General features: G+C 41.2%; 2 protein-coding genes across 3 annotated transcripts in view; both read left to right on the forward strand.

The window, feature by feature from the left end:
- Positions 1-26,038, forward strand: part of CLYBL (citramalyl-CoA lyase) — a gene marked incomplete at its 5' end in the record, with an annotated part of 234,426 nt that overhangs the window by 191,471 nt on the left and 16,917 nt on the right. For both annotated transcript variants that reach the window (XM_082859229.1, XM_082859230.1), the window contains 4 exons: positions 15,434-15,622; positions 19,602-19,703; positions 21,448-21,541; positions 22,862-23,029. In XM_082859229.1, the coding sequence (XP_082715355.1) occupies positions 15,434-15,622; positions 19,602-19,703; positions 21,448-21,541; positions 22,862-23,029 (553 nt within the window). The remainder of the gene's footprint in view (positions 1-15,433; positions 15,623-19,601; positions 19,704-21,447; positions 21,542-22,861; positions 23,030-26,038) is intronic.
- Positions 3,810-4,720, forward strand: LOC309974728 (STING ER exit protein-like). Its single transcript, XM_082859445.1, has one exon. It carries the CDS (start codon positions 3,899-3,901, stop codon positions 4,565-4,567), a length of 669 nt encoding a protein of 222 aa, XP_082715571.1. The 5' UTR covers positions 3,810-3,898; the 3' UTR covers positions 4,568-4,720.

The raw sequence follows: 26,038 nt of genomic DNA on the forward strand, positions 1-26,038 counted from the left end.
GTTCTACCCTTTAAAATATTTATACATTTGCCACCTAAAAGAAACAAAGTCTTTTTTAATTCACTTTCTTTGGGAAATAGCTAGGAAGCAAGACAAACAACAACGACAAACCATGAAAAATAAATGATCAGCTACTATAAAATGAGGTTGTGAGTGTATATTTGAGCAACAGAAATCAAAATATACGAAGGTAGAACCAACAGGTAATATTGTGTGGGGAATTTTAAAATTCCTTTTAGCTGTAAAGCCTCACCTACCTTAAAAGCAGTTTGTAAGAATAATGATCCAGTTTAATGTGCTGCAAGAAATACTTCTTTACATTGTTTCTGCCATCACAGGGCTTATTCAGTTACCTGATTTCTTCATTCATGGTTGCCAGGAAGACTGATTAATACTAAGGAATGGAAAGAATCCTGTTTGGGATGCTCTTCTGTCGCAGGGTAAAGCTTCCTGCCCAGAACAGAAGTCAAGGCCTTGAGCCTGCAGCTAGCTCAAATTCCTGTTAGCTTGGTTCGTTTAATTGCAAGGTTGTTTGGGCCTTATCATTAGACATTTATACTTCTGTCTGTAAGCTTTTGTAACCTCCTACTTAAGGAGACAAGATTCTTTGAGTCAGCACCTTAGCGAAGTGTTGTTGAAGCACTTAGCGCACAGACAGGAATTTCCCGGCGGCAACAAACGTGGGTGCAGCCGGGTTCCTTCATAACCTACCTTAGCGCAGCCTCAGAGAGAAAAAGCCAACTTGCCTCCAAAATTTGGTGATGGGAAGGGAAACAAATGTTTTCCACCAAAGAAGTGAAGCAGCTTTGGCTTCAAAGAAAAAACTGGTTCTTTATGTTTACATTAAGACCATTTGGATCATTTCTAGCAATGTGTCTCACTGTTAGCTTGAGAGGTAAAGGAAGTCATCAGCCAAAATACGTTGCGGGCATCACAGTAAAACTGCTCAGGTCAGGATACAGGTGACACGGCTGTTACCTGATACGTATCTGGAACCACGGCAAGGCTGCCTCATTAAATTATGAACCGATCACTCTTGATTTGTTGTTAAAGAAGAATGAAAGGCCCGCGGCCCCGCCCTGTGTGGGTACCCCGTGCCACCTGTGGCACATGGCAAGGTTCTCACCCTACAATGAAGAAGGGCAGGTGCAGAGTCCTTTGATGACACAGTTCCCTTTCGCTTGTTTACTTTTATTCTCCCACGCAGACTGAAACCCGGCAGGAGGGCTTTTAAACCAAAACAGTTCATTACCTCCTCTAGCCCAGAGAAGTCGCCAAACACAAATAGAGCAGGTTGAGAGAGAGAGGGCAGCTTTGCTTGCGGCTGTGCTTTGCGCCAGGTGGGAAGGGAGCCGTCTTCTCCGCTGTCGGAGGGCCAGGACGGAGGGAGACCAATTAGAAGGCGCGAGTAGGGGGGTGGGCTATCCTTCCCACTCCACGTGTTCTTTCCATTTTCGCTTTCAAGGGCTTTCAAGGTATGGTACTGTGAACCCCCCAGATCCGAGACCCGCGTACAACACCCATTCCAAAGACAAAAAGATTAGCTTTCACAGCAGCGAGAAGCCCGCGCACCGCAACGAAGACTAGCTCCCACTCACCGCAACTAGAGAGCCGGCGTGCAGCAACGAAGACCCAACGCAGCCAAAAAATTAAATAAATAAATAAATTTATTGGGGAAAAAAAAAAAAAGCTTTGGGACTAGAGGCCCTCTCTGGATAAAAGCGCTCTCGGGTGTTGGGGAAGTTGTCCACGGGCAGGGCTGACTCAAGCAGGGACCTTCTCCACTTAGTGCTCTAAGGGCTGCGGGGTGGACCTTCCCACAGTCCGGGCCGGGCACCAGGAAGCTTCCGATGTGGAAGCTGCTTCCTCAAGTGAACTGTGATTCTTGTCCCACTTCCCCCATCACCCTTTCCTCCCCCAACGGAACAGGGCCTCCTAAAACATGGGCTCTCCCCTGCCCGCTTGGGAATCTCCTTTCTGTCCGTCTCCTGGCACCAGCACCTTCCCTCCCTAACCTCATAGATACTGACCATCTGCCTTTTGATTCACTCATTATTCCTACCTGTGCCCTTTGCCTTTACCAGCCTTCTGCTGGGTGTTCCTCCCTCCTCTGCACCTATTGAGATCCTCAACTTCCTGCCTCCCAGCTCAGCCTGCCGTGCTCCCTCCTGCCTCTAAGTCCCCTCAAGTCTGTCCCACTGACTTGAACTGTTACTTCAATTCTCATCCTATGGGCGTTGTGTCGCCCCAGCTAGATGATACATTCCTCTGTTGGTTTATATGTCAATATAAAGGATTTATATATCGTTCCCTCTCCTCCACACCTGTCCCTAACACCGGGCATGGTGGATAACATTTGATTGAGCCCTCCCCTACTTGTTAAAAAATTTTAATTGCACCAAACCAGGCACATCAGGCAGAATATGAGAATAGTATTCAGATAATTTTCTTTTCAGAATCACAAACACTCTTTTTTTAAAAAGGACGAATCCTATCAGTTATCTAAATGTTTTCAAGTATCTGGACATTTGGTCTTAAGTACATAAAACACCTCATGAGTGATGACATTGTTCAGTTTTCCTCTGGATCCTTCCCATCATGGAGCCATGGCTCCTGCCCACTCCCTACCCCCCAGGAGAGAGCGCTCATAGCACCCCTTCCTCACTCAGATCATCCCACTTGGAACAGATCTCGTGTGCCCTCCTAGAACACAGAAATAACATTGCTCCTCTGAGGCTGAGAACAAGCAATGAGTGAGAACAAAGAAAATAATGAGTGGAGAGAGCCATGAACTTGCAGACTCCAGAGCTCCAGTCAAATCTGAGCATGGTGGTCATTACTGGCTTTGGGAAGGGCGATGCAAGCCTTTAGTAAGTAAATACTTTGTCTTTGCGAAGAGCTGTGTGCAAAGTGTACCTCAAAGCCTCACTGTTAAATCATAAAGTTAACAAGAAATGTAAAAAACATGGGCAGCTATGCCTATGCAGGACATCTTCTCAGGAGTAGCTCCACAGTTCCCTATAGGTTTGGGTTTGAGGTCCCTCAGAGGCTCATGGGGTAGCCTGGCAAGGTCCTCAGAAAAAAAACCACAACAACACAAGACCTGTCATATATAGTTGAGGAAAATCCATTAGGAGCAGATGGGGAAAGGGCAAAGTGAAAGAGGAGCATGGCGGGGAGGTGGTGGATAAGGCCTTGGCAACAGGAAAGCTAAACACCAGCCACTCACCAGTCAGGGGTGAGGGCAGAGCTGAGTGAAGAGGCTGATGGAAGTAAGCCCTTTCTTTCCACTTGAGTTTCCTCTTCCCAGGGAATTTTCATTGTATTTTGTTGAGAGATGAAGACTGAAGCCACAAAATAAAAATATCACAAACCTCCCTATTGTATACAAATGAGTAGACCAGAAATTTATCAAGAGCCTAAATGTTGTTAGAATTAAAACTATAAAACTAGTAGAAGACGACATGTGTAAGTCTTCCTAATGTTGGATTAGGCAATGATCTCAAAATGATAACAAAAGCACAAGCTACCAACGAAAAAAAAGATAAATTGGACTTCACCAAAATTATAAATTTTGTGCATCATAGGACACTATCAAGAAAGTGAAATAAGGGCTTCCCTGGTGGTGCAGTGGTTGAGAGTCCGCCTGCCGATGCAGGGGACACAGGTTCATGCCCCGATACGGGAAGATCCCACATGCCCCGGAGCGGCTGGGCCCATGAGCCATGGCCGCTGAGCCTGCGCGTCCGGAGCCTGTGCTCCGCCACGGGGGAGGCCACAACAGTGAGAGGCCCGCGTACGGCAAAAAAAAAAAAAAAGGAAGTGAAAGGAGGTGAATGACGTCATTTCCGCGCGACTCTTACTTTTGCCTTAATAATTTCCGGTGCTGCTCTGAGCTATGCCTAAAGTAGTTTCCCGGTCCGTAGTCTGCTCCGATACCCGGGATCGCGAGGAGTATGACGACGGCGAGAAGCCCTTTCACGTCTACTACTGTTTATGCGGCCAGATGGTCCTGGTGCTGGACTGTCAGTTGGAGAAATTGCCCGTGAGGCCCCGGGATCGGTCCCGTGTGATTGATGCTGCCAAACATGCCCACAAGTTTTGTAACACAGAAGACGAGGAGACTATGTATATTCGGAGGCCTGAAGGCATTGAACGACAGTACAGGAAGAAATGTGCAAAGTGCGGGCTGCCACTCTTCTACCAGTCCCAACCGAAGAATGCTCCTGTGACCTTCATTGTGGATGGAGCAGTAGTCAAGTTTGGCCAGGGTTTTGGGAAGACGAACATACATACTCAGAAACAAGAGCCTCCTAAGAAAGTGATGATGACGAAACGGACTAAAGACATGGGCAAGTTCAGCTCTGTCACTGTGTCTACTATTGATGAAGAGGAAGAGGAGATTGAGGCTAGAGAAGTTGCTGACTCGTATGCGCAGAATGCCAAGGTGATTGAGAAGCAGCTGGAGCGCAAAGGCATGAGTAAGAGGCGGCTGCAGGAGCTGGCTGAACCGGAAGCCAAGAAAGCAAAAATGAAGGGAACCTTGATTGACAACCAGTTAAAATAATCAGGACCTTTCCGTGAACCCAGACTGGAGGCAAGCATTTAGATAAGGAGGAAAAAGAGTGTTTTCTTGACTACGTGGACTGGTTCCTACCTTTATGCGCCAGCAGAAGGCTTTACGTGGCTTCCTAGTGATTCTCCTACATTCAGTGAGGTATTTTTTGCGGTGCGCGGGCCTCTCGCTGTTGTGGCCTCTCCCGCTGCGGAGCACAGGCTCCGGACGCGCAGGCTCAGCGGACATGGCTCACGGGCCCAGCCGCTCTGTGGCATGTGGGATCCTCCCAGAGCGGGGCACGAACCCGTGTCCCCTGCATCGGCAGGCAGACTCCCAACCACTGCGCCACCAGGGAAGCCCTCAGTGAGGTCTTTGAGTTCATCTGACCTGCTTTCTAGAGATGGGTTTTTCTCAATCTTTCTGTGTATAGGTCTTCTGTACTATTTTTTGTCCATTTGATATAAACGTCTTCATCTGTGTAGAAGCTCTGTGAATAGATCAGTGCTTCAGTGTGTCTAGTTTCTAAAGGAGCTATTCTTATTCCTTCTTCAAAGTTAATAAAATGTTTAAAGATTTTTGAAATCTTGGCACAGGGATATCAGCTCGGTGCTTTGTGACCGCCTGGAGGGGTGGGATAGGGAGGGTGGGAGGGAGGGAGACACAAGAGGGAAGAGATATGGGAACATATGTATATGTATAACTGATTCACTTTGTTATAAAGCAGAAACTAACACACCATTGTAAAGCAATTATACTCCAATGAAGATGTTAAAAAAAAAAAAAAAAGAAATGACACCGAGATAAACAAAAGTTATCTGTTGACTGTCTTTTATTTCACATTTGCTATTTGTGGAGGAGTGTCATATACATAAATATTTAATGTCACACTGCTTCAGTGACATTAGTATGTAGTGTTTGTACCCATGTTTTTATCTGTTCACCTGTATTGCAAGGTGTTGGGACAGGAGGAGTGTTTTAGCCTCTTCGTATTACATACATGGCTTGGGTGCTTAGTAGGCATCCAAGGCATGTATGTGAGGTGCTGCTGGGAAACAGTAGGACATTTTTCTTTGCTTTTTTTCCTCGATTTCTGAATTTGGAAGGAAAAGTAGGTTAGAGTGGGGTTAGATGTGAGCTAGCAAGAACTGGGAGAAAGAGGGGTGGGGGGTCCTGGGAAAGCCCGGGGTGGGGCTGTGTGACCAGCTTCCCAGTTACTCTCCTGCATCCAATGGGGGCTTTGCAACTGAGTCTTCCTCTCCACCTCATTTCCTGGTCCTCATGTTGAGAGATAATTAGGCATCGTGTGGATAAGCAACCATAACCTCCTCACAATTCCTTGACCACGACTCCAAACAGTGACCTTTACCTTCACCCCCCTTTAGCCACAAACTCCTTGGATATCATCTGCACCACCTGTGAAAGCCAATACTCTGCTCTGACCACAGCCTCCTACCATTGCTGCTCTTTCATACTTACTTCCACTAAACCTGTTTTGTTTTGTTTTTAGATTTGAAGAGAGATGATTATTTTTTTCATTGAGGTATAGGTGATTTACAATATTGTGTTAGTTTCAGGTGTACGACAAAGTGATTTGGTTATACATACATATGTATATATCTATATTTTTTCTATTCTTTTCCATTACAATTTCTTATAAGGTATTGAATATAGTTCCCTGTGCTATGCAGTAGGACCTTGTTGTTTATCTGTTTTATATATAGTAGTGTGCATCTGTTAACCCCATACTCCCAATTTATGCACCCACCCGCCCCCCTTTGGTACCCATAAGTTTGTTTTCTGTGTTTCTGAGTCTGCTTCTGTTTTGTAAACAAGTTCATTTGTACTATTTTTTAGATTCCACATATAAGTGATATAACATTTGTCTTTCTCTGCCTGGCTTCACTTAGTATGATAATCTCTAGGTCCATCCATGTTGCTGCAAATGGCATTATTTCATGCTTTTTTATGGATGAGTAATATTCCATTGTATATATGTACCACATCTTTGTTATCCATTCATGTGTCCATGGACATTTAGGTTGCTTCCATGTCTTGGCTATTGTTAACAGCGCTGCAGTGACATTGGGGTGCATGTATCTTTTCAAATCATGATTTTCTCTAGATATATGCCCAGGAGTGGGATTGCTGGATCATATGGTAACTCTATTTTTAGTTTTTAAAGGAACCTCCATACTGTTTTCCACAGTGGCTGTAACTAATTTACATTCCTACACCCTCTCCAGCATTTATTATTTGTAGACTTTCTGATGATAGCCATTCTGACGGGTGTGGGGTGATACATCATTGTAATTTTGGTTTGCATTCCTCTAATAATTTTTGAGCATATTTTCATGTGCTTTTTGGCCATCTGTATGTCTTTTTTAAAGAAATGTCTATGTAGATCTTCTGCCCATTTTTTTGATTGGGTTTGGATTTTTATTATTGAGTTGTATGAGCTGTTTATATATTTTGGAAATAAAGCCCTTGTTGGTCACATCATTTGCACATAAAAAAAAAAAAGAAAGTGAAATGAGAGGGAATTCCCCAGTGGTTCAGTGGTTAAGACTCTGTGCTTTCATTGCCGAGGATGCAGGTTCGATCCCTGGTTGGGGAACTAAGATGCCACGAGCTGCATGGTGTGGCCAAAAAAAAAAAGTGAAATGACAACCTACAGAAGGGGAGAAAATATTTGTGAATCATATATATCTGATACGGATTAAATATCTAGAATATATAAAGAACACTCATAACCCAACAATCAAAAGACAAACAACCCATTTTTTTTAAAATTTAGGACTAGAATAGACATTTCTCCAAAGAAGGTACAGATGGTCCCTGACTTACAATGGTTCAGCTTTATGATGGTGCGAAAGCAGTACACATTCAGTAGAAACCATACTTTGAGTACTGAATTTTGGTCTTTTCTTGGTCTAGTGATATGTGGTCCGATCCTGTCTCGTGATGCTGGGCAGCAGCAGTGAACCACAGCTCCCATCAGCAGTGTGATCACTAGGGTCAACAATCGATGCACTGGCAATCAGTCTCTACCCAGACAACCATTCAGTTTTTCACATTTAGGACAGTAGTCAATAAATTACGTGAGATATTCATGTTTAGATGACTTTGCGCAATTATAAGCTAATATGTGTTCAGAGCACATTTAAGGTAGGCTAGGCTGAGCTATAATGTTCAGTAGGTTAGGTGTATAAATGCATTTTCAGCTTATTATATTTTCAGCTTACAGTGTGTTTATCGGGACATGACTCCATCATAAGTCAAGGAAGATCTGTATACTGATGGCCAGTAAGCACATAAAAAGATGCTCAGCATCATTAATCATTAGAGAAATGCAAATCAAAACCACAACGAGATACCATATCACATCTACTGGGATGGCTATTATCAAAAACAAATAAAATGAAAAATAACAAGTGTTGGCAAGAGTGTGGAAAAATTTGGAACTCTGATACAGTGTTGGTGGGAAATGTAAAATGTGGTACAACCACTTTGGAAAACAGTTTGGCAGTTCTTCAAAAAGCTAAACATAGAATTACTAAATGGCCCAGCAATTCTACTCCTAGGTATATACCCAAAAGAACTGAAAACAGAGACTCAAAGAGCTACTTGTACTTGTATGCCAGTGTATCCACCCATACATATCCTGAGCCTTCTTAGTCCTTTGAATGAAAGCTGATTTGGCATTTTAATAAACCTGTGTTTTAAAGGATCTTTCCTAATTAGCATATCAGAAACTTTGCTCTACCAAAATCTACAGTTTCAGAGTAAATAGAATGCCTAGAGTGTAATAACGTGTGGGATGAAATCAATAAATGAACGTTTTCCTCATTTTTTATTGTGATAAAATATAAAGTTTACCATCTTAGCCATTTTTAAGTGTACCATTAAGTGGTTATTAAATATATTCACATTGTTGTCCTTTTGTAACTGGCTTATTTCACTTAGCATAATGTCTTCACTTAGCACAGCAGGTTTATCCATGTTGTAGCATGTGTCAGAATTTCCTTCCTTTTTAAACCTGAACAATATTCCATTGCACATATTTAACACATTTTGCTTATCCATTCTTCTGTCAGTGGACACTTGGTTTACTTCCACATTTTAGCTATTGTGAATAATGCTGCTATAAAAATGGGCGTACAAATAATTTCTTCGAGACCTGCTTTCAGCGCTTTTGGGTATATACCCAGAAGTGGAATTGCTGCATCATATGTTAATTCTATTTTTAATTTTTTTTATAAATTTATTTTACTTATTTATTTATTTTGGCTGCGTTGGGTCTTCGTTGCTGCACTCAGGCTTTCTCTAGTTGCGGCGAGCAGGGCTACTCTTTGTTGTGGTGCGCAGGCTTCTCATTGAGGTGCCTTCCCTTGTTATGGAGCACGGGCTCTAGGCGCGCGGACTTCAGTAGTTGTGGCACGCGGGCTCTAGAGCGCAGGCTCAGTAGTTGCAGCGCACGGGCTTAGTTGCTCCGCGGCATGTGGGATCTTCCCTGACCAGGGCTCGAACCCATGTCCCCTGCACAGGCAGGCGGATTCTTAACCACTGCGCCACCAGAGAAGTCCTATTTTTAATTTTTTGAGGAACTGCCATGCTATTTTCTATAGCGGCTGCACCATTTTACATTCCCACCAACAGTGCAAAAGGGTTCCAATTTCTCCACATCCTCTCCAACCCTTGTTTTTTTCTGTTTTTTTGACAGTAGCCATCCTAATGGGTGTTAAGTGGTGTCTCGTAGTGTTTTTTTTTGTTTTTTTTTTTTTTGTTTTTTTTTTTTTAACACGGTACGCGGGCCTCACTGTCATGGCCTCTCCCGTTGCGGAGCACAGGCTCCGGACGCGCAGGCTCACCGGCCATGGCTCACAGGCCCAGCCGCTCCGCGGCATGTGGGATCTTCCCAGACCGGGGCACGAACCCGTGTCCCCTGCATCGGCAGGCGGACTCCCAACCACTGCGCCACCAGGGAAGCCCTGTCTCGTAGTTTTGACTTGCATTTCCCTAATGATTAATGATACTGAATATCTTTTCATGTGCTCGTTGTCCATTTTTATATCTTCTTAGGAGAAATGTCTGTTCAAGTCCTCTGCCCATTTTTGAATTGTGGTGTTTGTTTTTTTGGTGCTGAGTTTTAGAAGTTCTATGTATGTTCTGAATATATATTCCTTTATCAGACATATGATTTGCAAATATTTTCTCCCATTCTGTGGGTTGCCTTTTTACTCTGTTGAAAGTATCTTTTGATGCACAACATTTTAAATTTTTCATGAAGTTCAATTTATTTTTTCTTTTGTTACCAGTGCTTTTGGTGTTATTGATGAATGAAATTTTAACCAGTTAACTCATGGTATGTTCAATATTGCTGTAGATTTTCTTTTTTCAAAAACAGGCAAACCAAGGGGCTTCCCTGGTGGTTCAGTGGTTAAAACTCTGTGCTTCCATTGCAGGGGGGCGTGGGTTCAATCCCTGGTCTGAGAACTAAGATCCCGCATGCCACACATGGTGCAGCCAAAAAAAAAAAAAAAAGGTTAAAAAAAAAACAGGCAAACCAAGATTTTTGGGGGGTTAGAAAACTCAACACTACCATCTTACCTAAAGAAACACTACCAGGTTGTAATAATCAATGAGAATTTGGCTTTTTTTCTAATGCAGTAACTACAGCAGTCTCTGTGATTATTATACATTTGTAAGAAAAATACAGTAATTTTCTAATGATGACTTTGTCACAAGCACTTCTGTTTTTTAATATTAGTGTATAAAAAGAACTTATATGAAAAGGGAAATCCTTAAATGGAACCATACATCAGAACTTTTTATTTTAAACCAAACGATCTCAAATTTTTCAAAAAAAATAATTTTATATAGATGACAATATCAGGGCCTTTTGCCCATTCCAATCCATGCTTATGACATCATTTTATGAATCAGATGAAATCAAAGTGAGGTGAGATGGACAAATTCAGAAAAGACAGAATTCACTAGTGTTTTTGAGTATTGGCATGGCAATTTGCCTATTGTAGGATGAAAATAGTAATTGCTCATTTTTAAAAATCACAGAGGTTATGCATCTCCCCAGAGCCTAGAAAATATTCTGTACTTCTTAACTCCCAAGTCTTGTTTCGGCCACACAGCTTTCTCACTGCTCCTGTTGCATTCAGGGTCGTCTTGGCGACTTCATCTGAAAACATTATATGTTATTAACATACAGGGTTTCGGGGTGGAGGTGGAAGAAGAGAAAGGTGTTAATTCAGATGTTATGAAACTGTAATAATGCTATTATTTAAGACACTTATTTGGGTATGTTTATACTCTGTAGTTTTATAAATAAGCCCAAGGGGCTCCTCCTGGTTGTCACAATCCTCCTTGAATCTCGTATCCTGTCTGTCTCTTCCTATCCGACAGTAGAATTGATGTCGCTCTAATCCCTGGAAGTTTGGAACTAATGAACTGACTGCTGAGCTGCTGCCACGGAGCTTGGTCCCAAACTATACTGTACTTCACACTCGATTTATTCTCCAGATGGCGAGACTGTGCCGCCCCGCCGCGAGGGACCACCTCTTCCACTGGAGTGTAAAAGTGGACGGATGTTGTTTTCTTTGCAGATTTGATCATTCTGAGCTAGAAACTTGCAAGGCTGATTAGTTATTAGCTTTAATGGGTGCCAATTGAACCAACGGCACGCATATTTTCTCCTTTAATTTCAGAGTCTGCAGGTCTCGGTGATGGTTGATTTATCCGCTTTCTTACGTCAGCAGAGCATGTCTCTTCCCCAGGTGATAAGAATCCGGCCTCTGAAATCATAGCATGCCTTGGTTCCTGGCCCAGAGTCACATAATACGGTGGCTTATGTATAAGGACAAGTTTATTAGCCACCGGTCCACTGCACTGAGCAGCCCATGGCACGAAGTATCAGTTGAATGTGGGAACTTTGGTAATACCACCTTTTAGGACCAGGGCCTGTGAAGAGTCTGACCTGTGCCAACTTTCTTTGTGGCCTTTGCAGAGCCCACCTCTGGAATCAAACATGCTACAAACACACAAAGGTAATTAGTCTCTGCAAAAATCTCATGTAACTGTTGAGGAAGGCCTTACATTCATTATTCCCTCTTTTCAGGTTGTCAGATTTTAGGAGGACAAGTTCACCGTACACTGAGAAATGCTTACCAAGGCTGTCCTGCAGTGTTAACACATTTAGAGTGCAGTTCCTTCTAAACTCCATTTTGAACAACCTGTTTTGCTTCCAGAATGTAAGACCACCCCACCCCCCAAAAACAGTTGTTTTTGAGTGGCCTCTTTTTGCCTTCATTTCCTTTTCCTTCTTTCTCCAGGGAGCATTTACCTCCCAATAATCTCAGCAGATCACCTGGATAGCCCTTCTGAGAAGGTGGTGTCTGCCAGGCCGAGTCTTACTAATCCCCCTAATGAGATGGCACTTGGAAGGATGGTCAGGGCCAAACAAGAGCCAAAGAAAAAGAGAATGAAAGTGTGAAGGGAGCGAGGTGATGGAGATGAGAGAGATGTAAGAGACACGGTAGCAAGACGTAAGGCCTGTGATAGAGAGAGAACAGCATGAACAGAATTTCTTTCTTTTCACAACTGGTGGACTGTGGCTCTCTCTAGCTGAAGACCCAGACCTAAATTTAATTGTTCTTAGAAACTGCCTTCCTCTCACCCAACAGATGGCATGGGTGTGTTTGCTAGCATAGTAACATATTTCACCATTAAAATACCAAAAAGAAAAAAAAATCAACATGCTTGTTGGTTGGTGTAAATTCAGTGAAGTTGTTGGATATTTTGGGATACACAGCAGAGGGATGCACACTTCACTTATGTAAATTGTCACAAGCAACAGCCCGTTAATAAGGGTGTTGTATGGCAATATACCTCCAAAGCCATCATCTTTTTTTGGAAAGGTACAGAATGATGAAGTGGAAAGAGCTTGGTTTTAATTCTGAGCCAGAAAGAGGAAAAAAAGTCTAATATAATGCTGAGTATTCACTGCTCATTATTACAGCATGAAAAGTACTAATCAGATTATGCCTAAAATTGGAATGGGGTACTTCATTTGCAGCCAATTTCACAAGGGCTGAATTTTACTAAGTAAACCGGAATGTGCTGAAACCATGGCAATCTGACTTTAGATAAAAATCACAAACAGGTTTAGAACATGAGCTTTGAACAAACAGTCCTTCGAATCCAAGTGAAACAACTAAACAGCTTAGAGGTCAGATTTTGTTTGACACCAACATGAACAATTTAGGAAGCTGATGTTGCCAGGGATCCTGCGTCCTTGAGCGCATATGCAGATTAAACTAGAGGATGGAGGTGATGATTCAAATAACTCAAGTTTTTGGGGTTTTTTTTAATAAATTTATTTACTTATTTAATTATTCTTGGCTGTGTTGGGTCTTCGTTGCTGTGCGCGGGCTTTCTCTAGTTCCGGCGAGCAGGGGCTACTCTTTGTTGCAGCGCGCGGGCTTCTCATTGTGGTGACTTCTCTTGCTGTGGAGCTTGGGCTCTAGGCACGCGGGCTCAGTAGTTGTGGTTCGCGGACTTAGTTGCTCCACGGCATGTGGGATCTTCCCGGACCAGGGCTCGACCCCGTGTCCGCTGCATTGACAGGAGGATTCTTAACCACTGCGCCACCAGGAAAGTCCCTCAAATAACTCAAGTTTTAAAATGCACTTCAGCCCAAACGATCTAGTTAGTTCCCTTCCATTTCCCATTCACTTTGTCCCAGCAGACCCTTTACAAGCCCGACCTGCCCTTGAAAGGAAACCTGGAAGTTGAAACTTTTCTGAGCTGAAGCCATCCCAGGTTTGTAGCTGTGCCAGGCTGCATGGAGCATAGCACATCTTGGGTTCTTTGAGGCTATGGATCTAGATACACACAGGAAGCATTTCTCTCGACAGCTGTCGATGGCCTTGGAACCATACTACTGAGTTGATGAGTTGACTTCTGACCTTCACCTTCAGGATCTTCCTATCCTGTGGCTGCAGCGAGAGGGCATGACAGAGCAAGTGGATGCATTTTATTGCTGTGGGACAGCCCACAGCAAGGTGTGGAACCAAGCCACTGTTGGCTGCATCCTTCCTCACTTTAGCTGGCATGAGCTCTCTCTTGCTTTTGTCTAAGCTTGGCATAATTATTGGCAGTCAGAGCTCAGTAAATCAGGACTCCACAGAGCTGTCTCAGACTGCTCCTATGTACTCTGCGTCCATCCGACTTGACAACTCTAAGCTGGTTTCCTCACACTGTTTAACTCAGACCACATTTGGAGGCCTTGCCTGCTTCCACCCGGTCATAGACCTACATCCGCCTGGTTTAAATCTACTGTCTTGGCTTGTCTCCTTGATTGGACTTCAACTCAATATTGGCTCAAATAATTATTTTTTCTCTCTGCTTTGGTTTATTATTTTCCTAGATAACAACTGCTATCCAAATGGCCATATATTGTTAAGACCTTTTTTTTCAAACTACATTCATCAGCAGTGAGAAGCTTTAAAGTTTTATTAGTATCATAAAAACCCTTCCCAAATGAAACTACTTTTGATAAGTGTTCATTCTGACCATGAGAATTTGTTGAGGGCTGTTGGCAAGTTGGAGGAATTTGGTTTTGAAACTGAAATTGGCAGGAAGTAATGACCTCAAGGACTTTCTTTCCCTTGATTCCGGCCCCCACGCCCCAAGTGCACTCCTCTCTCCCCAACCCCTGTCCCCGCTTCATCACCCCAACGCAAAGCCAATAAATAACATGTTTGGTTTTATACAGTTTTTCTGGGGACAATTCAAATACTGAATCAGACTTTCAACCTTTCAGCTTTTCTTAACTGTGGAGCAAAGCCTGCCAAATCAAAGAAAAAAATGTATTTGTCCATCACTTCATGAAGGGATTTCTTGGTGATATTATTGCCTTCCCTCTGAATAAGCTGGAGCTTTTTTGTAGTGTGAAGTGTCATTTTCCTGTGAGTGCCTTCTTAATTGAATGTTAAGATTCAACTCAGCTGCAAAAAAATTTTTAAGTGAATAAAAAAAGCATGACGCATGTGGAAAGAGAAAAACAAATCCTTATTTTTTTCCCTAATGTGAATATGCTGGCAGTCAAGACTACCATTAATCCATAAATTATCTAGTTTCTTGTATTTATTCAATGAGAAAATGCATGTAGAGCACTTAGCACCATGCCTGGTGCTTAGTAAATGCTCAATAAATGTTACCTATTAGTTATTTTACCTTTCCAATGGGAAAGTAATGCTAATGCGCAAAATGAGAACACTATTTATTTATTTATTTATAAATTTATTAATTTATTTTTGGCTGCGTTAGGTCTTCGTGGCTGCACACAGGCTTTCTCTACTTGTGGCGAGCGGGGGCTACTCTTCGTTGCAGTGCACAGGCTTCTCTTGTTGCGGAGCACAGGCTCTAGGCACACGGGCTTCAGTAGTTGTGGCTCGCAGGCTCTAGAGTGCAGGCTCAGTAGTTGTGGCACACAGGCTTAGTGACTCCGCGGCATGTGGGATCTTCCTGGACCAGGGATCGAACCCATGTCCCCTGCAGTGGCAGGCAGATTCTTAACCAGTATGTTACCAGGGAAGTCCTGAGACCACTATTTAGAGTTTCACCAACGTGCATTACAATGGCTTTCATCTCTGCTATAGTCATCTCGAGTGAAGTCTGGAAATCAGTCACTTGCCCATCAGACTGGACAACTCATTTCAAATACCAGTTATTTGGTGGACATAGTAGACATCGTAATGGTGCTCAGACTCTCCATCCACATAAGAGTTTCACAGACAGTTTGATTGTGTTTCTTCTCAATGATGAATAAACTTAGGAGTTACATTTTATCTACACTCACAGGATGAAGCTCGATTGAGAATAGTAAAAACTCTTGAAGACTTTGATCTGGGCCCAACTGAAAAGTGTGTAAGAATCAACTCAGTGTCCAGTGGTCTGGCCGAAGAAGACCTGCAGGCCCTCCTGCAGTCCCGGGTCCTTCCTTCCAGCCTGATGCTCCCGAAGGTAGAAGATCCTGAAGAAATCCAGTGGGTGAGTAGCTCGTGCTTTACTTTAATTAAAGACTCAGGAGAGGCTAACAAGGAGTAGCAGAAAGGAAGGATTTGGGTGCTGCAGGTTTTGAAAATGCATACACAGAGCCGAGAGAAAGGGAACTGAGAAAAAGGAGCAGGTCCCAAAGACCATTTCCTGCACACAAGGAGAACCTGGCTTTGCCTAAGTGTTCACTGGAACAGCTCTGCACTTGAAATGATGCTTCTGCTGCCTTAACAGATCTGTGGTTTAGACAGAACAGCCTCCTCCAGAGCAGCCCCTGGAAACCAGCTTACCTGAGACTACACCCGGCCAGGCCCCAACCCTCCACCTGGAAGAGCAGTGATTTGCATACCTCTTAGGCAGATTCATTTGAAGTCATCAGAGACAGTGAAAGCACATTAGCTGCAAAGGAAAAAATGAACCTAGAGGAGGAGAGGAAAAGGTCACTCCTTGGGGCAACTATAGGAAAAGACAGGAAGCTTTTAACTAGTGGTTTTAATTAGCACAGATATTATTTCCTGAACAGTTTTCTAGTTCATCCTTTTTAAATTGCTGACAGGTGTGTTTGTTTCATGACAGACTTTTCAGCCAATAAACCCTTGGCATGTCAAATTACTTAAGAAAACTTTGAAATGGGCCTAATTATACTATGATTGTTTTAATTGTTAAAGTGGTGTGGAGGTTGGAGGGTGAGGCTAGATTTTATTTAGGGGCTGCAGTGATTCTGCAGATCTCTGCCGAATACAGTACGGTTCCACTGTGCCACTCCTGAGAGGAGGGCCCGTGGCACCCAGGTGCTGGAAGCATGGTAAGGGTGTGTGGACAGTGGTGATTTTGATGCCACATCTAGGGTGATCCCTAAGTCTATGGCTACAACTGTAGCAATACGCCGAGTTCTAGTTGTGGCACCCAAATACATTGCTCACCTTTTCCGTGTGTGTAGCTATGTTGGCTCTGTGCTTTCCAGTGCCATGGCTGCCTGCCACATGTGGCTAGGGAGCACTTGAAATGTGGCCAGTCCAAATTGAGATGCGCTGTAAGATACACGGGACTTTGAAGACTTCATAGCACCCTCCCCCGAAAAAAGAATGTAAATTATCTCAATAATTTTTATGTTGATTACATGTTGAAATGATAATATTTCAGATATATTGGGTTGAATAAACCTCTTATTAAAATTAAATTCACCATCTGTTTCATCTTACTCTTTTAATGTAGCTACTAGAAAGTTTAGAATTACACATGTAGCTACCATTATTTTTCTGTCCATCAGCTCTGCATTGGTGTCTTCCTGAAGACCTTCGTTCAAGGTCCCATATTTACTTTCAAAACTGGAGCTCTTCTCAGCAAGGTCACCCCTCAGGAGCTGGGAGATCCTAGTGATAGCAGGTTAATGTCCTCAAGAGTTCCTGCCCCATTCGAATGTGTCTTAAGTTGATTGAAATGGAATCTGAAGTCACTGTTCCCTTTTGGTTTCATAGTTAGTGCCTATTTATCACCCTTATTACCCCTCATTTGAGAGGGGAGTGCTCACCCCAGCCTTCAGCTAAGGCCTCTGTTCGCTGTTTTAAATCCTTGGATGTGAGGAACATACCGAAATCTAAATAGGATTTCTAGTTAACAGAAGTCTTTTGGGCTGTTTATTTTTTCCTCTCCGTTTGTATTTATGTGAAGCATAAAACCCAGAGCCTGATGCACAACTGAAAGATGGGCTTCCTTGTTTTCTTTTGTGTGAGAATCTCTTGCTGGCCTTTTGTCGCTAGTGTGGGTTCTTGTTTGACTGGCACGGCTTATTGGACTATAACAAGCGTGACTCGGCCTCCTTTGTCGTGGGACAATTCTCCCACAAATCCCGAACAGGGTGCATTCTTCCAACACACTATTGGGTGTGCACTGGAATTGAAAGAATTGCTGAGCCCTGCTACTTCATCTCCTCCCCAATCTCTTTGTGATTTTCCCCCTTCTTTTCCTCCCCCCACACCCCCAGTCCCCTCCACCTCCCTGAAATGAACACTTTACCAGGCCGGAAACATTTAATCGTCTCCTTTTGAAAAAATTAATTGAAACTTCTCCACTAGTTACCTTTTGTGTTAGTACTTAATGCAATTTTTTAAGAAAGAAGGGGAGGAGGAGGAGGAGGATGGGCTAGAATGTTTAATTTTTAAATATGCCCTATTGCCTTAAAAACAAAAGGCGTTAGAGATTTTTCACACTAGGAACAGGGATATTCCCTGTTGTAAAGGACATTGTAAAGGATTTACCTAGTTTTCAACTCTACAGTTTTTGGGGTTATAACCATTATCACAAAGAATGGGGCAAGTAACATTGCAAGTTTTCCTTTTTTTAACAAGAAAAACAAAATTCCTCCAGTGCACAGGTAACACCAAAATCACTAATATTTTACCACCCATTTTCTAGCTTAAATGTGCCATAAATTAGGTTTTATTTTCATTTTCGTGGAATACTATACATTTTGTCCCCTGAAACTGTAGCCTTCTCTTCCTTCTTGCTATTTTGGCTGAGTTATTCCTTCCCTTGTAAAGTTGCTAAGGAGGCGATGATCATGGTGTCGAGGAAGGGAGGGGCAGCGGGAGCAACTGGGAATAATTCTTCATTACTGAAAGCTGTGATTTATTTTAGCCTAATTGTAAAGTTACTGCAAATCGCTCAAAAGCTTTTTAAAGATCCCAGTGATTAGATTTTTTTTGGTTGGGGAGGGAGGTGCTGCACGGGCAGTGGGGGGGGGGGCAGCTAAAAGGGGAAATAACACCTCTAATCCTGCTTCTGGTAAATAGGCTGCCAGCCTTTAAAATGAGTTTCCTTTCTATTAGTCAGAATATTATGCTAAGCCTTAAGCATTAGTTTTTTTATGTTGCCATAGCAGCCCTATTCCTGCAGGGTGGTGACCTGCGATGATTACAGTACAAAGCTTATAGGGTCTTGAAACCCCCTTTGAAGATGAAAAGTCTTTGATGGTTTATATTTATGCAAATCTCTTAGATATGATTTACCCAACTGAGACTGAATGGAGAGATGATTAAAATTCCCTTTTCCTTTGATATCCATTAATGGCTGAATATTCCTTAAATTTAAAATGGATATATATGTTTTTATCTTTATTTACAAAAATAGTTTTTTCATACCTGTGTGTTTTTTTTTATCTCCCCACATCTTATTAGATCTAGATAGACATAATAGATTTACAATTTAGAGTGTGGTGGGTTTTTTTTTTTCTCCTTTGAAAGGGGTGGGGGGGAGATCTGTGCAAGAGCTTTTGTATGTTTCCAGATGATAGATTTTGGAATTTGGGCTACCCCACTGGCAGCACAGAGCTAGCTGTGAACTGGTCTCATGGAAAAAATTGGCGAGCTTTGGTCTTCAAAGAATTAAACTTCCTTTTTAAGGTCTTCCTAGGTAAGCTAAAAAATTATGAAGAAAAACCTCCGAACAAAGGGTAGTGTTGCTATAATGAATAATATGGATTCCACGTAGAAGGCTTCTGAACAGTTACACCGATGTCTGTGCAGGGTCCGAAACAAAACCAGAATGGCAGGTAGAGCAAGCCTTCATTGTTTTAGGGGCCCGCCACATGCACTGAACGAAGGGAAGGCGAGAGGCCTTAAGTAAAAACCTTTTCAAGGAAAGCATTTAAGCTTGAGAATCTCTCCTTCCACCTCTTAACTCCTAGGCCTCAAATTGCGCCTTCAGAAAAAAAAACAATTTTTAATGCTTGAGGTTCTATTTAGTTTGAGGTTCTATTTAGTTTGCTGGGAACTTTGTTACCTTTTCTCTTTGGTCTTTCCTCTGTTTTTTCCGTTTTTTTTTTTTTTTTTTTTTTTTTTATTCTTTGTGTGGATGAAAGAGGCTGGGATATTACTTCCTCAGGTCAAAGACTTAAATACTACTTCTATTCTACAGTTCAATGATTGTACATTTTTTTTCCCCCACTAGTCACCTATGACACTTTTTATTCTAGTTTTCAGACAAATTTTCATTCTACTTACAAGGCCGAAAACTTGAACAACCTATGAATTTAATCCCTTTTGTGGAAACTGCAATGGGTTTGCTCAATTTTAAGGTAAGGAAACCATAATGTGGCTAGTAAGTTAGTATTTTATTTATTACCTAAAGAGAACTTTTGTTTTCAATTTTAACATCTACTTAAAATATTTTTCTAGAAAGATTTATAAGCAAAGTAAACCTTGAGCACCATTTATTATCTGTAATAACCAACCAGGCTGTGAGCATCTTAGAAAACAAAGAAATAGACGCAGTAGCAAGGAAAAATTTCCTCGTCCTAAATATTTAAATGAAGTATTTATATATTCCTGGAATTAATTTTAATTAAATAATCACTATATAAATTTTTGCTGTGAATTATTACATTTATCGAATAAACGTACATGAACATTTGTCACCCTTACGAATTAACTTTCAATTATTCTTTTGTAACAATTGCCTTTTATTGGGAAATTATCAGGCCTCTTTGTAGCAACATAATCTATAATGTCTAATACGTAAGATTACTATTTTTGAGTTAGTATACACACTAATTTGTACTATATTATTTCAGTTTGCCACATTAGAACATAAAATATTTCCTAATATACATTCAGGAAGGTTAGCTGAGCCAAGCATTTTCACCATTGTATGGCTGCATTAAACTATTTGCCTTAACGAATTCATAGCTAGCTTGTTTCTTCCTCTTTATCAGTGGCCATTTAAATTGTTTTCCAAAATATGCCTCATGTTCCACCTGACCTGTGAACATCATCACTGTAGTACCCCATGACCAAGGGCAGGAGAGAAGAAATACCTAAAAACAAAAACAGATAGTTGAACTGTACTGGAGAGATAATATGTGAGCAAAGCCTCCGAGAGGAAACTTTGAGAGACCTACTGGCCTACGCAGGAGGGGCAGAGTGCAAATGTTTGGGGAGCTGCTTCAGGCCTCGTGATCAGCATGTTTACACCACTAAGCACAAATCCTTCCAGCCTGCCCTAGAATTCTGAGAATATAGTCAACGCATATTTCTTAGATGCAACTAGATTCATACAGTGATTTCATTTTAAGCGCTGATTTGCCATTTTATTCATAATACACTTAGAAGCACTCACAGCCCCTGAAATTAATCAACAGTGTCCTCACCGGTTCCTCATGTCCTCCCCACCCACATATGTTAGCATGCTTTCTCTCCACCTTTGCAGCATCACAGTCGTGTCTAAGATGACTGTTATTCATCTTTAATTTCACAGAGAAATGTCCAAGTTGCTTATTCATACATCTTGGATGACTTATTGCATTTTTATTTTCCCCTCTGGAGTTGTAGATTTTTGTATTGTTTGTCTTTAATCCTGAGACCATTTACTAAGAAATCTTGATCCCAATGCAAATAATCCAATTAGTTTGATTTTTAAATTCTTTCCTTTTCTCCTGTGGTTTTATGTTTATTGTTGGAGGGTCTCTTAAAGCAAAAACAAATTTTGGAAGAACAGAAATAACTTACAGTCCAATCAAAATGAGTTAACTTGAAAGTTTCTCTAAAGATTGGATGAACTAAAACTTGAACATTATAAATGTATTAATATATACTACTAACTATATTAATATAATCCATTAAGCAAAGCAAATATATGCAACATACTTACTTTGGACAATATTAAATACCTTTTGAAAGGGGTGAATTGGGGCTGCATTTTCAGGACTGCTTTCAGCTAAACTGTGTTAAGAGGTGGACCTTTCTGTTACTGAAATATACCATGCTGCTTCTCTCTAATGGGTGCATTTCTGTGAGCTCTGGTTCTGTTCTGCTCTTTTACAGGCAGTGTGTGAAGAAGCACTAAAGAACGGGCCTCAAGTGGGTCTTTTTCTAGATGCAGTCGTTTTTGGAGGAGAAGACTTTCGCGCCAGCATAGGTGTCAAAGACATGTTTCTCTTCTCATTCTCTCTGTGCATATGTGTATATATTTTTTCTTTGCCCCTTCAAGAATGGGCATTTACATGACAATATATATTTGCCAACCATGACAATGGTTTTTCAGCTGAATGGGCAATACTTCCTGATAATTTAGGGCACCTCATAGCTGTTCTTCTTCCAGAACACTACATCATCACTTCCGTTCATTTATAAAATAACTAATAAAAAGCCTGTCGTAGCCTCAGACATGTTCAGGCATATATGACGTCTACTGTGTTCATAATAACTTACATTATGTGAACAGCCTCTCTGTTGCTTAAATGTGTTGTTTTCCCATCAGCCAGATGGCTATCTAGACTTCTAACACAAATTTAAGGCAATTTCACATTGCTTTGATGAATCATTTTCTATATTAAATGAAGTATGTAAAAATTTAAAATAGATCTTAAATTCCCCCTAAAATGTATTTCAGAACCCCTTTATTATGAAATATTTATTGAGATAGTATGCTTGTTTTCACCGATCTTCCCCATCTCTTGGGCACTATGTCTTTGGTCTGGGTGCATGTATAACTAACTAGAGGCTGTGAGTGCATCTAGAAAAGAGGCCAAGGCCACAAAGTGTTTTCAGAGCACCACTCCCAGTGACCTGAATGCAAGAGCTTTCCCTGAGCAGTGATATGGTCCAAATATAAACAGTAACAGTTACCCCACTCCTGGGGGAAAAAGAGGAACCAGTCTTTCCAGGAGAATTTTGTGTATCCAGCAGCTCAGTGGACACTTTCTGCCTCCCTCAAAATCAGCGTCCTTGCGTTCCCCCAAGTTCCCCTTCCACACCCTGGAGCTGCAGTTTTTGGCTCAGAACCTGTTATGACATGGCATTACAACCACAGCACACGAATTCTGTGCTCAGTGACGGAAGTTAACTATTTCCACGCACAGCTGTTTGGCTACCTTTTATGGTGCTATCTTTGGACTGACACTTTCTGAGCAATGGCAAGAAGGAAAAAATACACCAGGAGTCCTTTGTGACCTATCAAGTCATTTGTGTCTAGCTCCTGAGATAGGGAAGGGGGGCTTTTCTTAATGCACGTGCAAGTAACTACACGAAAAGATGCCTTGCAAGATAAAGAGACACATGTGAGATTTAACTCTGCCTCCACATAGCCCTCTCTTCATTTATATTTGAATCATCATTTCGCTAGGGAGAAATCCCCAGGAAAACAGAGATGTCTTTACAAACGGCATTTTTATAATAGATATCTAGGTCCAGTTTCCAAAGTTAACGTCTCCTTTCTCGGTCAACGTTCTGTTTTCAGGTGCAACAAGTAGTAAGGAAACCCAAGATATTCTCTACGCCCGACAAAAGATTATTGTTGTAGCAAAGGCCTTTGGTCTGCAGGCCATAGACCTGGTGTACATCGACTTCCAGGATGGAGAGGGGCTTCTCAAGCAGTCGAGAGAAGGAGCTGCAATGGGATTTACTGGTATGATTCTTGATAATATCTTAGAAAGCAGTATCTAGATTAAGCAAACATTCCAGAAAAACAGAAATTTAACCAGGAACTGGTGTTTCTAATGTAGCCAGGTGTCTCATATACTTATTCCATTATTTGAAACATGAAAAAGTTATCCAGGACCAGAACCTGCCAAACAAATTATCATGTTTGTCTTTGGCTCCACAAGTCAAAAAATAAAGCACTTGTTTTAGTTTCTTCTAATATTACTTACCAGTTTTTTCTGTCCTCTTAAGTATTTTGTTGCAGTTTTTGCTGACACGAGGGGAGGGATGAGGCCATTTTAGAAGTGTTTTTGAGGGAACTGCCATAGAATTTGAGTTGATGGGGAGAAAAAAATTTCCTCAGATATTCAAAATATTAATTTATTTCTGAAAAAAATTTAGTGGTATCTTCTTTGTTGTTTTTTTTTTTAAACTCATAACTAGCTTTTTATTCTTCTGGCACTTCAAGCCCCTCCTTACTCTCCCATCCCCCAGTAAGTGTCTGTGCACCTGGTGACACCTATGGGCATTGACTGGCACTAAGATCAGCGGGTCCTCGAAATCCTGTCCTGGAGAACAGGCAGATATCTGTTGATTGGTGTGCCCAGTCACTCAGATACCCAGGAGCCCAGGGAGCAACCGAAAATTGTGTTTTTGCAACAGAAATCTATTTTTTGAAAAACCACAATACGATTCTATACATAAACACATGTCAGCAGTTGCGCGCGCGCACACACACACACACACACACACACACACACGTACACAACCATGGGTAAAAAACACCATAAGCTCTTTTATTCTTATTTGTTCTCCTGCTGCAAGTTCTAAGGATATCCTGATCAGAGATGCACCCAAAAAATAAGGAAAAGAGACAAGCATCCATGCTATTCCTTTTGTAAATATTTTTGAAATGTGTTCATTTAGAGGTTAATGAAAGAAACATTTCATAAAGTGACCTTCAATGTAAAAGATACCTTCGTGGATGTTAATTTAACCCAAAGTAAAATTGAAAGACTGTAGAAACCATTTTAGTGTTATAGTAGAATTAAATAATGCTCTGACCTTTGTGTTTGTGTCTTTAACATAAAGAGTTAAAATGTGATTCCCCCAATTTGTTAAATAAATGAATAAATGTCTATTATAGAGAAATATTTCTCAATCATCTGAACTATTAATAAATGAATCCTCCCTACATTTAATAGTGACTGAGAAAGAAAGAGTCCCTCCACTGAATCCCTGGCGTTGTCCTTGTCTCTGTGCCTGTGACACCTGCCTCCTTCCAATGACCTGTTAGGATGTGGCCCAAATGGAAAAGTTGGAGAAAAACTCCATGAAATCTATCTAACAGACCCCGATGTTGTTGGTCTAAAATATGTGGCTTTGGCTGCCAAGCAGCCAGATGTTGCTCTGAAATGGGCACTAATACAATAAAAAATAGAAAACACTAAATTGATGGGGGCCTCTCTCACCATCACTCAGGATAACCTGGGTGTCCTCTGCTTCCTCTGGGGTAAATGTTTGCTCCAGAACTTATAAGGGAGTTTGAGAGTTTCTCCAAGAGACGGGACTGAATTAAATTGGTCCCTAATTCAATCGTAGAAGACAAGTTATTGCAAATCAGATTTAAATTTCTAGACTGTGCCCAACTCAGCATGAGGAGCTTACGGACTTGGCACTATTGTTTCTCAACAACAGGGAGTATTAAATCAGAAACAAAATGGAAGTGGGAGGGAGAGGGGAGAGGATGAGGAGGCACGGAGGGTACAGTGCCCGTTATATATTCAAGTGAACTAGTCAGTAAAGGAGGAAGCTAAACTTCAGAGCCATTTTGCAATTTTTAGAAAGAAGGTCTTTATTGTCCCAATTATATTTCTATACACCAAGAAAAGGTAATTAGTCTGATAATAAGATAGATTATTTGTAGTATTTTTAAACAATAAATGCTTTAATGAGTATTTTAGACCACTCACGATCTGCTTGTCCTAATTATTTGTCATTTAATTGCCATACTTGGGGCTTTGCGCAAGAAGGGAGAAAAGGAAGGAAAGAAGGAAGGAAAGAAAGGGGAAGGAAGGAAGGAGGGGAAGAAAGAAGGAGAGCTACACACCCTATCTGAAGCAAGTGGTTGAAAGTTTTAAAATTCAGTAAAGTATTATGTTATCCATAACACTGATAAGGATCTGTGCTAATAAGGATTTTCTCGACTTTTAAAAATTAGATATTTTTTAATGAGTTGTAGGTTTTTTGAAACTTAGCCATGTAACAAACAGCTGGTTACAGTTTCTTTTCTGTATTCATTGTTTCATGAGGCCGCAATCCATGTAAATTGATTTTAAATCAATGCATTGGCTGTATAAATGACTATTAACTTTAGGAATTATTTTTATAAAAAGAAACCAAAAATAAATCTTAGAATAAAGCTTTAACAGCCTACTTAGTCATCACAGTTATTCTAGTACTACATGCTGAGAAGAAAGATTATAAATATGAAGCACTATAGGTTTTCTTCTTTTTTGCAGTCTTTTGTAGAAGACAAAAATGACACCATCATACAGTTACCTAAAAGATTTGACAGGTATTGATTTAAAGCACGATATATCAAGTGGTACTGTAAAAAGGATTTCATGGTCATAAATTTTAATGTCTTCCAATTTTGCACCCTCTCAGTAACTTGTCAATAACAGCTCTTCTGTATAAAATATTTGCTTTGCTCCCACATGGCATTAAAGTCTGATGTTCAGTTGTTGGGATATATAAGATTTGACGAAAGATAACTTCACATATGGAGGTTCATAAATTTCTAAAACCTAACACATATCTTAAAATTAGCCTCAGTACCAAAATATGGCTACTTAAAAGCCATCATTAGTTTCACAGCATTGTAAATAGTTTATGTTTGCTTCTCAATTTATAGTGTCTGTACCAAGAAGTTCCCATGAAATCTGGCTTTTTACACATCAGTGTAAATTATGTACATAAATTATAAAATTCA

The sequence above is a fragment of the Leucopleurus acutus genome, assembly GCF_964270905.1.
Source record: "Leucopleurus acutus genome assembly, chromosome: 18".
In the NCBI taxonomy this organism is placed as follows: Eukaryota; Metazoa; Chordata; class Mammalia; order Artiodactyla; family Delphinidae; genus Leucopleurus; species Leucopleurus acutus.

What these genes read in the sequence shown, in the direction of transcription:
- LOC309974728 (XM_082859445.1), top strand. Translation starts at nt 3,899, where the DNA reads ATGCCTAAAGTAGTTTCCCGGTCCGTAGTCTGCTCCGATACCCGGGAT.